General features: G+C 37.3%; 1 protein-coding gene across 2 annotated transcripts in view; it reads left to right on the top strand.

Annotated features, from left to right (window-relative positions):
• TMEM108 (transmembrane protein 108) overlaps positions 1-13,348 on the top strand; it is a 355,944-nt gene that overhangs the window by 175,312 nt on the left and 167,284 nt on the right. The window contains exon 3 of one of the 2 annotated variants that reach the window (XM_033212658.1): positions 10,776-10,857. In XM_033212658.1, coding sequence (XP_033068549.1) covers positions 10,818-10,857 — 40 coding nt within the window. In that variant the 5' untranslated portion in view covers positions 10,776-10,817. Of the gene's footprint in view, positions 1-10,771; positions 10,858-13,348 lie in introns of both variants that reach the window. The other variant, XM_033212657.1, reaches the window with a different exon arrangement.

Genomic DNA, 13,348 nt, shown 5'->3' with positions numbered 1-13,348 from the left:
GTGTATGTTGAAGAATCCTTGCATCTCTGGGATAAATTTCACTTAATCTTGGTGAATAATCCTTTTGATATGCTGCTGAACTTGGTTTGTAAGCATTTTGTTGAGGATTTTTGTGTCCTATATTCATCAGGGATACTGACCTACAATTTTCTTTTCCTGTAGTATCCCTGTCTAGCTTGGGTATCAAGATAAGGCTAGCCTTCTAAAAATGAGTTTGTAATTAGTCCCTCTTTTTTTTTTTTTTCTGAAGAGTTTGAAAAGGATTGGTATTAGTTCTTCTTTAAATGTTTGGTAGAGTTAAGCAGTTAAGTCATCAGGCCCTGGGCTTTTCTCTAATGGGAGACTTTTAATTACTGATTCAATTTCCTTACTTGTTACTAGTCTGTTCAGAATTTCTATTTCTTCATGATTCACTCTCAGTAGGTTGTATGTCTCTAGAAGTTTATTCATTTATTCTAGATTATTCAATTTGTTGGCATATAATTGTCCATGGTAGTCTGTTATGATCCTTTGTATTTCCGCAGTATTCATTGTAATGTCTTTTCTTTCATGTCAAACTTTGAGTATTCTCTTTTTATCTTAGGTCTAGCTAAAAGTTTATTGATTACCACCTCTCAGTTTCACTGATCTTTTCTGTTGTTTATATTGTCTCTCTGTCATTTCTTTACGCTTTGGACTTTATTATTTCCTTCCTTCTAACTTTGGGCTTTGTTTGTTCTTTTATTTCTATTTTGTTGATGTATGATGTTAGTTTGTTTATTTGAAATCTGCTTTTTTGATGTAGGCTTTTATTGCTGTAAATTTTCCTCTTAGAACTGCTTTTGTTTTGCATCCTTTAAGCTTTGGTGTATTATGTGCTTGTTTTCATTTGTCTCAAGATAATTTTTATTCTTCCCATTAATTCATTGTTTGGTTGCTCAGGGGCATGTTGTTTAATTTCTAGTGTTTGTGAATTTTCTGAAATTCCTCTTGTTATTGACTATTAGTATTATACCATTGTGGTTGGAAAATACATTTCATATGATTTAGATCTCCTTAAACTTAAGACTTGTGTTATGTATAGTCTGTCCTGGAAAATGTTTTATGTGTGCTCAAGAAGAATGTGTATTCTGCTGCTCTTAGGTGGAATATTCTAGATATGTCTGTCCCATTTGCTCTAAAATGTAGTTTAAGTCAATATTGCTTTCTTAGTCTTCTGTCTGGATAATCTGTCCGTTATTGAAAGTGGAGCCTTGAAGTCCCCTGCTATTATTAAGAGTCTATCTATCCTTTCAGATCTATTAATATTTTTTATATATGTAGGTGCTCCAATGTTGGATGCATATGTATTTATAGTTGTTATATACTCTTGATGAATTGAAGCTTTCATCCTTATATAATGATGTTTTTTGTTTTTTTGTGTTTTTTTTTTTGAGACGGAGTCTCGCTCTGTCGCCCAGGCTGGAGTGCAGTGGCCGGATCTCAGCTCACTGCAAGCTCCGCCTCCCGGGTTTACGCCATTCTCTCGCCTCAGCCTCCCGAGTAGCTGGGACTACAGGCGCCCGCCATCTCGCCCGGCTAATTTTTTTGTGTGTTTTTTTAGTAGAGACGGGGTTTCACCGTGTTAGCCAGGATGGTCTCGATCTCCTGACCTCGTGATCCGCCCGTCTCGGCCTTGTGTTTTTTTTTTAAAGTGTTTGACTAAAAGTCTTTTTCATCCGATAAAAATATAGTTACCCTGCTCTCTTTTTATTTCTGCTTGCATGGATTATTTTTCTATCCCTTCACTTTCATTTCGTATGTGTCCTTAAAGGTGAAATGAGTCTCTTGTAGGCAGTATATAGTTGAGTCTTTTTTTTTTAAATTACTCCTTCAGTCATTTTTTTTAAGAGATGAAGTCTCACTGTGTTGACAAGGCTGGAGTGCAGCAGCATTATCATAGCTCATTGTAGTCTCAAACTCCTGGGCTCAAGTGATCCTCCTGCCTCAGCCTCCTGACTAGCTAGGACTATAGGCGTACACCACCATGCCCGACTTATGTTTCTTGATTTGATAATGTAATCCATTTATAATCAAGGTAATTATTGATAAGTAAGGACTTTTGAGAAGGAAAGAAGTTTATTCATTTCTTCTAGGTTATTCCACTTTTGAATTAAAAAATTATTCAAATAAATACATTTGAATAAATTTGTTTATTTCCCTTTACTCTCATACTACTCAACACTTCTGACACCAAATGTGTGAGGGTATTTCCTTATTTTTTTTTTTTTTACTTGTTTTTACTTTTGTGGGTATACTATAGTGTTTTGCTTTGTGATTACCATGAGGCTTACATAAAGCAACTTATAAAAGCCTTTTTTCAAGCTGATAACAACTTAACTTTGAATGCAAAACAAACCTGTGCAATTTTACTCCACTTCTCTATATTTTATATTTTTGATGTTACAGTTTATATCTTTTATATTGTGTATCCTTTAACAAATTACCATAGCTCTTATTATTTTAAATGTTTTATATTTTAACCTCCATACTAAAGATAAAGGTGATTTACATGCCACCATTATAGTATTAAAGTATTCTGAATTTGACTATCCACTTATTTTTACCAGTAAGTTTTATGCTTTCATATGTTTTCTTGTATTAATTAGTGTTCTGTTCTTTTAGCTCAGAGAACTCCCTTTAGCACTTCTTGTAAGACACGCCTGGTGGTGATGAACTCTTTCAGCTTTTGTTTGCCTGGAGAAGTCTTTATGTCTTCTTTATTTCAGAAAGACGGCTTTGCTGGTTTCAGGGGTTTTTTTGGCAATTTTTTTTTTCCTTCAGCACTTTGAATATATCATCCCACTCTCTCTTCACCTAGAAGGTTTCTGCTGAGAAACTGCAGCCTTAGGAACTCCCATTTTATGTTATTTGCTTCTTTTCTCTTGCTGCTTTCAGGACCCCCTCTTTGTCTTTCATTTTTAACAGTTCAATTATAATATATCATCTGTGTTGTTTCAATTGAATCTTATTGGAGGCCTTTGACCTTCCTGTACCTGGATATTTATATCTTTTCCCAATTTGAAAACTTTTCTATTATTTATTTTTAAACTTTTGTTCCTTTGTCTTTTTCTTAAACCTCCTATAATTCCTTTTTATTATTTTTTTCTCCTCTGACCACATATTTTCAAATAACTTGTCTTCAAGTTCACAAATTTTTCTTCTGCTTGACCATTTCTGTTTTTGATGCCTTCTGTTGCATTTTTCATTTCTTTCGTTGTATTATATTTTTCATCTACAGAATTGTCTACTTTGTTTTCTTGTTTTTAAATAATTTCAATTTCCATTACATTTCTCATTTTGGTCATTTTTTTAAATTTTTTGTTTTTGCATTATACTTTAAGTTCTAGGGTCCATGTGCACAATGTGCAGGTTTGTTACATATGTATACATGTGCCATGTTGGTGCACTGTACCCATTAACTCGTCATTTACATTAGGTATATCTCCTAATGCTATCCCTCCCCCCCGTCACACCCCACGACAGGCCATGGTATGTGATGTTCCCCTTCCAGTGTCCAAGTGTTTTCATTGTTCAATTCCCACCTATGAGTGAGAACATGCAGTGTTTGGTTTTCTGTTCTTGAGATAGTTTGCTGAGAATGATGGTTTCCAGCTGCATCCATGTCCCTACAAAAGACAATAACTCTTTTCTTGTGGCTGCATAGTGTTCCATGGTGTATATGTGCCACATTTTCTTAATCCAGTCTGTTATTGATGGACATTTGGGTTGGTTCCAAGTCTTTGCTATTGTGAATAGTGCCACAATAAACATATGTGTGCATGTGTCTTTATAGCAGCATGATTTATAATCCTTTGGGTATATACCCAGTGATGGGATGGCTGGTCAAATGGTATTTCTAGTTCTAGATCCTTGAGGAATTTCCACACTGCCTTCCACAATGGTTGAACTAGTTTACAGCCCCCAACAGTGTAAAAGTATTCCTATTTCTCCACATCCTCTCCAGCACTTGTTGTTTCCTAACTTTTTAATGATCACCATTCTAACTGGTGTGAGATGGTATCTCATTGTGGTTCTGATTTGCATTTATCTGATGGCCAGTGATGATGAGCACTTTTTCATGTGTCTGTTGGCTACATAAATGTCTTCTTTTGCGGAGTGTCTGTTCATATCCTTTGCCCACTTTTTGATGGGGTTTTTTCTTGTAAATTTGTTTGAGTTCTTTGTAGGTTCTGGATATATTATTCTCCTGATTTCGTTGAATTGTTTCCCTGCAGTTAGCTTCCTTCATACAATTATTTGTACTTTTTTTTCTCACTCTGTCACCCAGGCTGGAGCATGATTATGGCTCACTACAGCTTCAACTTCCCAGACTCAAGCAATCCTTCTACCTCAGCCTCTCAAGTAGCTGAGACCATAGGCATACATCACCATGCCCAGCTAATTTTTAAATTTTTTTTTTTTGTAGAAATAGGTTCTTGCCTTGTTGCCCAGGCTGGTTATACAATTATTTAAATCTTTATTAGGCAGTTTATAAGTCTCCATTTCTTTGGGGTTGGTCACTGTTGCTTAATTTTGTTCTTTGGTGGTGTCATGTTTCTTTGATTGTTCTTCATCCTTGTTGCCTTGTGTCAGTGTCTGTGCATTTGAAGAAGTAGGAACTTATTTCAGTATTTGCAGACTTGCTTTGTTTGGGAAAGCCCTTTACCAGTCAACCTGTCCAGAGATTCTGAAAAGGTCATCTGGTATGGTCCATGAGCAAGTGTGCAGTTGGAGTCCTCAGGCAGCCTGGCTTCATGTCTGGGTCAGCAGGTGGTCAGCCTGGTGCCTGAGTATATGGAATTGAACCTGGAGCCTAAAACTACTGTAGTAGGCCTGTTATTGGGTCTGTAGGCATGGGCCTGGAGCATGGGTTGCAAGGGTGGGTTGTTTTTCCTTTATGCAGTCCTTTTAGATGTAACTCTATACTTTCTTAGGATTTCATCCCCCAAATTAGTTATCATCTTCCTGAATTATTCCCTGAGGCACCAGACAGATGTGATTAATATTTTCTACTATATGGTTAAAAGAGACTTTTGATGGAATCTAATTGTGGTTTGCCATCTATCCAAAGCAGCACAATTGACCCAAGAGACTCAGCTGAGAAACCATCATTAGAATAGTAAGTTAGTTCAGTTAGGTCACAAAATGAATGTCAGTCATTTTTATGTAGAGGCAATTAGGAAATATAATGGAAACAGAAATTCTATCACTGTGAAAAAATAAATATAAAATGTCTAAAAGCTATAAAACTTGACAGGACTGTAGAACTTAAATGAAAGGAAAACACTGAAACTCTGAAAGAAGACCTAATTAAGATTAATTTTTAATAAATAGCCAAATGGTGCTTCTAGTTGGGATAACCCTGTGTAACCCAGTTGAACCCAAATCTCCCAGATTTATAGACTCAGTTGTTTTTGATAACTGAATAAGGTGAACCTGTTTCATGTATTATGGGAAGTCTGTCACTTTTTCAAAAATCTTTAAGAATTTCCAGAGACTACTGAAGGACTTATGATCCCCTTGATCAGTATATTAAACCACAACTGTATCTCTGTTCTCTTGTTATTGATCATTTATTTATTCATTCATCCATTATTTATTTACTAAGCATTTATTGAATGCTTACCACATTCTAAACGCTCCACATATACCCACCAACCATTGTTGTGGCTCCTAGGGCTGCTGCCTCTGACTGCTCCTGGGTCACCCTTGACTTGGGACATGATCTCTTCTCTTTTATTGCCCCTGTCAAGCATCACTAATACAAGGCTGTTTTGTGTCAGACTTTTACTGAAGTTTTGACAATACTAGTGATGGATAAGCATTGTGGAGAAGGAATACAGATGGAGCATATTGATATGGTTTGGCTGTGTTCCCACCCAAATCTCATCTTAAATTGTAGCTCCCATAATTCCCACGTGTTGTGGGAGGGGAGACTCAGTGGAAGATAATTGAATCATGGGGGTGGTTTTCCCCATAATTTTCTCATGGTAGTGTGTAAGTGTCATGAGATCCTATGGTTTTATAAGGGGAAATCCCTTTTGCTTGGCTCTTTTCTATCTTGCCTGCTGCCATGTAAGATGTGCTTTTTGCCTTCTACCGTGATTGTGACTCCTCCCCAGCCATGTGGAGCTGTGAGTCCATTAAACCACTTTTTCTTTATAAATTACCCAGTCTTGGGTATGTCTTTATCAGCAGCATGAAAACAGACTAATACATATATAGTGTATATGTGCATAAAACAAGAAGCGATGAAAAATTAAGTATTAGACATCTTAACATTCATGGGCATCTCCTGTGGAGAATTTCTCACTTTATCCTTCATCCTTAGGTCCCACCTGCTACCATCTTTTGGAGTTGCCTCTTCCTGTCTCAGTATTTCTTGTGTATCATCTCCTCAGCCTCTCTAATTTCTAGATCCTTAACTCCTTTTTCCTAGCCATAGCCTCTGGAAACTCAAACCTCCTAATTTTTTTTTTGTTTGTTTTTTTGTTTTTTTGTTTTTTTTTGAGACAGAGTTCCACTCTGTCGCCTAGGCTGGAATGCAATGGCACGATCTTGGCTCACTGCAGTCTCCGCTTCCTGGGGTCAAGCGATTCTCCTGCCTCAGCCCTGTGAGTAGCTGGGACTGCAGGCACCCACCACCACACCCGGCTAATTTTTTGTATTTTTAGTAGAGATGGGGTTTCACCGTGTTAGCCAGGATGGTCTCAATCTCCTGACCTCAATCTCCTGATTCACCTGCCTCAGCCTCCCAAAGTGCTGAGATAACAGGCGTGAGCCACCACGCCCAGCCCCTAATTAATTTTTGTATAATGTAGAGCACTTTAGCTCTCTCTTTCTTTTCCTTCCTCATACAAATCACACTGGTGGTAGGGGACGAATTTGCCTAACCAAAAAAGTCATTGAGCTGTTGTACCCCATGCCCCAAAAAAGAGCACTTCCCAGCCCCAGAAAGGAATTCTTCTGATTTCCAGAGCAATAAGTTTTGGAATACTTATGTTCTTCCTCACCCCAGCTGGATTTTGATGAGATATCAAATCAGTCTCTCCGAAATTAATAAAGCAAATAGAAGATAATTCTGACTATAATCCCAGTGTACCTTTTCTGGATTTTAATAAAGTGATCTTAAAGTTAATTTTGGAGTGAGGTAAAAAAACCAGCTCAAATAACAAATATTTTTAAAAAGAGTAATAATAGAGAACTCAATGTACCAGTGGTTTAATTTGAACACTTATTGTTCTAGTTGAAGAATGAGCAAACAGAAAAATGTAAAACTTAATACAAAGTCCAGAAACAGATTGTTGATGAAAAAACCAAACTCCATAAAATATTTGAAGAGATTTCTTCTGAGCCAAATGTGAGGACCATGACCTGCAACAGCCTCTGGAGGTCCTGAGAGCAGGTGTCCAAGGTGGTTGGGTTACAACCTGGTTTTATAAGTTTTATAAGACATCAGTCAATACGTTGAGGTATACATTGTTTCGGTCTAGAAAGGTGGGACAACTCAAAGCAAGGGCTTAAAGATCATAGGTGGATTCAAAGATTTTCTGATTGGCAGTTGGTTGAAGGAGTTATTAATATTATTTGAAGACCTGGAATCAATAGAAAGGAGGATCTGGGTTAAGCTAATGGGTAGCAGAAACCAAGGTTCTCATTATGCACATAAAATGACTGCCCGTAGAAGTAATATATGGATGGGCCGGGCACGGTGGCTCAAGCCTGTAATCCCAGCACTTTGGGAGGCCGAGAAGGGCGGATCACGAGGTCAGGAGATCAGACCATCCTGGCTAACATGGTGAAACCCCGTCTCTACTAAAAATAATACAAAAAACTAGCTGGGCGAGGTGGCGGGCATCTGTAGTCCCAGCTACTCGGAAGGCTGAGGCAGGAGAATGGTGTAAACCCGGGAGGCGGAGCTTGCAGTGAGCTGAGATCAGGCCACTGCACTCCAGCCTGGGTGACACAGCGAGACTCCATCTCAAAAAAAAAAAAAAAGAAAAGAAAAGAAGTAATATATGGCTAATGTTTCCTATTCGGACATTTAAAAGGTGCTAGACTCTCAGCTAATCTCTCCAGGATCAGAAAAAGACCTGGAAAGGCAAGGGGATTCTCTACAGTGTGTAAATTTTCCTCCACAAGAGATAGCTTTGCAGGACCATTTAAAATATGTCAAAGAAATATGTTTTTGGATAAAATACTTTGATATTTTTCAGGGCCTGCTATCTGTCATGTGATGCTAAAGTAGAGTCAGGTTGGATTTTGGTATCTTGTTACTACACACAATCTGTTCGGTGAGTTCTAAGATCACTGTTTTAATGTTAATGCTGGTCAGTTTTGCCTCAAATCCAAAGGGAAGAAAGTATAATGAGGCATGTCTGACCCCCACTTCCCATCATGGCTTGAGCTAGTTTTTCAGGTTTCTTTGGAATTCCCTTGACTGAGAGGAGGGAGCCATTCAGTCAGTTGGGGTGCTTAGAATTTTATTTTTGGTTGATAATATCTAAGAATACAAAAGCATTTAGAATGTAATACACGAAATAAAAATTACTGGAAGTGTGTTAGTTTGTTTTCATGCTACTAATAAAGACATACCCGAGACTGGGCAATTTAGAAAAGAAAGAGGTTTAACGGACTTACAGTTCCACATGGCTGGGGAGGCCTCACCATCATGGTGGGAGTCAAGGGAGGAGCAAGTCACATCTTATGTGGATGGCGGCAGGCAGAGAGAGAGAGCTTGTACAGGGAATCTCCCATTTTTAAAACCATCAGATCTTGTGAGAGTTATTCACCATCACGAGAACAGCATGGGAATGACCCACCCCTATGATTCAATTACCTGCCACCAGGTCACTCCCACAATACATGAAAATTCAAGGTGAGGTTTGGGTAGGGACATGGCCAAACCATATCAGGAAGAAAATATGGGCAAGTATTTATATAATCTTGGACTAAGGAAGGCCTTTCTAACCATGGTAGAATGTCTGTGAGGTAGGTAGAATTCTTATTAAAAAAACGCTTGAAAAGCTAGAATGTTATATAACATTGATGAACCTTAAAAACATTATGCTGAGGCCAGGCACAGTGGCTCATGCCTGTAATCCCAGCACTTTGGGAGGCTGAGATGGGCAGATCATGAGTTCAGGAGATCAAGACCATCCTGGCCAACATGGTGAAACCCTGTCTCTACTAAAAATATAAAAATTAGCTGGGTGTGGTGGCGCGTGCCTGTAATCCCAGTTACTCAGGAGGCTGAGGCATGAGAATCGCTTGAACCCAGGAGGTGGAGCTGAGATCACGCCACTGCACTCCAGCCTGGCAACAGAGTGAGACTCCATCTCAAAAAACACCATAAAATAAAATAAAAACATTATGCTGAGTGGAAGAGCCAGACACATATGATTCTGTTTATATAAAATGTCCAGAATGGCCAAATCCATACAGACAATAGATTAGTGGTTGCCAAAGGAGGGGAAAATGGGGAGTGACTTATAGCAAACATGGTGATTTCATTTCTGAGTGATGAAAACATTCTGGAATTAGGTAGTGGTGATGGTTGGACAACTTTTGAATATATTCCCAATCACTGAATTGTATACCTTAAAGGCTGAATTTTATATATGAGTTATATCTCAATTAAAAAATTTAAAGATAGGTAGTTCTACTTGGGATGTCATGAGAAAACAAAAATCCTGGCATGCTAGTAGAGAATTGTTAAATAATATACATTTAAAAAATTTTATATACAAATGGCCAATAAACATAAAAAGCAAATTAAAACATTGAGACCAAATATTTGCCTATTGGCAGAGATGAAATTGTTAATTTCTTTCTTGGGTAGAATGTACTCTAATGGTTGTTCTAATATGCTGGTATTGGTGAGGAGCAATTTGGTAATATATTTATTTCAAAAAGCCTTAATTTATGTCCTTCCATAGTGCGTTTCAGTTTCTAGGAATTTATCTTAAAGAAACACAGTTTGCCATGTAAAATAAAATTGTAAAGTAATAGTAACAGCACAAAGATATTTCTGCTGCTAGGGAGAAAAATTAAATTAAAAATTAAATATAAAATTAAACAGACCAATAGAAGTGCACATTCAAAAGGCTAAAGAGATACACTCTAAAATGTGGGTGCTAATCACCTCTTATTCATGGGATTATGGATAATATATATTTTCTTGTTTATTTTTATCTGTATTTTCTGTTTACTTTTTCTAAATAGTCCATACCAGACGTATCCTTGAAATCAGAAAATAATAGAAAAATCATTTAAAATAATACAGTTTCAAGTGTGGCAAAGCTTTCTAGCTTGTTTTTTGTTTGTTTTATTTGGGTGTTTGCTTGTTTTGTGAGCGCCTTAGCAGAAATGAGATGAGAAGAGAAATTTTTTGTTTCTCGTGTGATTATAGAGATTCATGAGAGATTCATGAAAAAAAGTATTCAATTCTGAACCCAGATTCTCAGTAACTGCCCCTATGAGCTTCCTTCAGTGGGGTGTATAGTTTCAGGATTCGACCAGTTGATTCGTTGGTAATTTTATAACATACACCATTATAAATTAAACTGTTTGTGGTGTATTTATCCCAAGATTTTTTCTCTTCGAAATTGGGTAAGTTAGGATTTACAACCAAGATCCTATTGAGGATTTTTAAATTATGATCCTTTCTTTCTGATTTTTAAATTATGTTCTTTCTGATTTTTAAATTATGTTCCTCAGATGTAACAATTTTCTTCTCCCAATTTCCTAGACAGAATCATGAATAAACTGGAGGATAAGCAGGACCAGATGATACCATGAAGAGAAGTTTACAGGCCCTCTATTGCCAGCTGTTAAGTAAGTTGACACTGCATTTCTTCTTTCTTAAAATATACCAATGTTATTATTTGCTGGATGCCCAGAACTTACTTTTTGGATGAAGACCAGGGTTGGATCAGTGAAAGAGGACAGTAAAGTTTCACTCTGCTTCATCTAGATGAAGTATCAAGCATTAAGTCATGCTAAGATCTCTGTTTTAATGTTAGTGCTTGTCAGTTTTTCCTGAATTCCAAAGGGAAGTTTTAATATCAGTTATAGTTGTAACTTGGACATCAGTTATAACTTATACTCCATTATAATAATTCTAAATTGATGTGTTAAGCATAGTTAATTTGGGAATGAGTGTCCAAAAACATTATTGCCTTTGGTTTAGTGTTCTTCCAGGATGACTTGCTGTAGATTCCTCATGAAGAGGAAATGGTGTTTTCTGTATTTTAACACATAGAACTTGTTGCCATACAGCCTTTGGCTTAAAATGTTATGCATAGTTATACATGGTTCTCAAATAACAAGTGGTGAAAATATGACTTCTTGGTTTTATGATGGAATAAAGAGTGTTCAATTATGACTTTCTGCACATCACTCATGTGTTTTGTGTATACTGCCACAAAGCACCAATTGCCATGTAGTGATTGTACTTTCTTTGGGATTAGAATTGCTACTGAATAAATGTAAAAGCCAAAACCAATTGGTGGGTTTGATGTTCCAGTTAACCCACTTAAGACAGTAGGCATTACCCACTCCAGGTCAAACCAAAGCCAGTGAGTTGGAAAATTGTGAGTTAGTTGTCTATCTTGTTCTTGCTAAGGTAAATGAAGTACCTATCTTTCCTAGGCTAAGTGGCTCCTTGTTAACTTTTGTTGAGAGAATAAGAGGAAAAGATATTGAGATGCAAATCACCAGTCAGTCAGCCCTTAGAATTTAGTAATTCAGCTTATGTTGTACCCCCAGTGCAAAGCACTTTATCTACAGACAGCATTCTGGCCGGGTGTTTTAATTGACTCATTTCTTCTGCTGAATTCTAATCCCTAAAACACATATCACGTCAGCCTGTTTCAGCCCGGTGGAAAGTCGCCAAGTGTTATAGGGACTTTCTCATGTTCCTTTTCCATGTGTTCTATGGGACTGTCAGTTTGTTGCTTTTTTAAAAAATGATAAGCTTGTTTGCTAAAGAATAGGCTTTAAAGATGGAAGAAGCAATGTCATCAAGGAATGATTAACTCTGCCTTGATGGGAGAGTAGACATATGAAGGGTAAATAGGATTTTACATACACACGGACACATACCCCTCAGAGAAGGGGAGGAAGGCTTTGTAGCCAGAAAAACGGGAAATAAAGAACAACAGAGTAGATTTTGGAACAGCAAAATGTTTGCTGAGTTCACCTATGCCGACTGTATGCCCCAAAGTTTGCGTAATATTTTAGGGTCGTATGTTATTTGAAAGGCATCAGTAAATTATCCTGCAGTCCAGAGAGATAAGACTTATCCTATGATGAAGTCCATCCTCCTATACTGAGCAACTCTGAATTTGCTGAAGGGGGTTCAAACGTCATCTGGCTAGCTACAGAAAACAACTGTGTCTTAACACCTTGCTGTTTGCAAAGCTTGCTGGGAAATGCAGACAGTCCAGAATATGTAGTTTCCTGCTGGTTAGGAGGTAGACAGTGGCCCTCACTAAACCACCCTGATTACTGACATGTATATACACACAATAGATCCTATATGTCACTGGTCAGCCAGTTATTAAGTTATGTGTATGTTAACATTGTCCACAAATAAGATTTTTTAAGACATTTAGTCTGTGTCTAAAATAGACTTGAGAACTAGCATCAACACACAATATGTTATTTTATATAACTCATATATTTTATATAACTCGTGATAAAAATATATGAAAATATATTTTTAATTTGGATTGAAAAATCATGATTGAGTATTCTGGTTTTTCATTGTTATATAACAAACTAGTCTAAAACCTTGTGGCTTAAAGCAATAACAGTTATTTATTTCACTCATGAATCTGTAATTTGAGCAGGACTTAGCAGAACCTACTGCCTCCACTGCAGAGTGTTTGGGACCTAGGCTGGAATGACTCCCAACGGCTGAGGGCTCCCTGAGGCCTTCTCACATGGAAAGTTGGGGCTCCCCCACAATATGGTGGCTTCAGAGTGATCAGACTTCTTATATGGCAGCTACCAGTATGAGACTTGGGCAAAGCTTAGAAGACTTATGATGAATTAGCCTTGGAAGTCCCAGAATAATACTCATGCCACATTGTACTATCTGAGGAAGTAAGACCAACAGTAACTCAGGGGAAGAGGAATTAGGCGTCACTTTTCAAAGAAAAGAGGAGTAACAGTTTGTAGCAGTTATCTTTAGTCTATTACAGAGAATATCTATTTGTTTAAAAAAACAGAAACACTTACTAGTGGATATTAGCCAGTTCATAAGTTATTATTAATATAGAAGCTATACCCTACTGAGTGCCTACTGTGTTCACAAGGATTT

Source organism: Trachypithecus francoisi, unplaced genomic scaffold, assembly GCF_009764315.1.
Source record: "Trachypithecus francoisi isolate TF-2019V2 unplaced genomic scaffold, Tfra_2.0 Lachesis_group0, whole genome shotgun sequence".
In the NCBI taxonomy this organism is placed as follows: Eukaryota; Metazoa; Chordata; class Mammalia; order Primates; family Cercopithecidae; genus Trachypithecus; species Trachypithecus francoisi.
The sequence above is the reverse complement of the archived record's forward strand: the minus strand, read 5'-3'. Positions and strand labels throughout refer to the sequence as shown.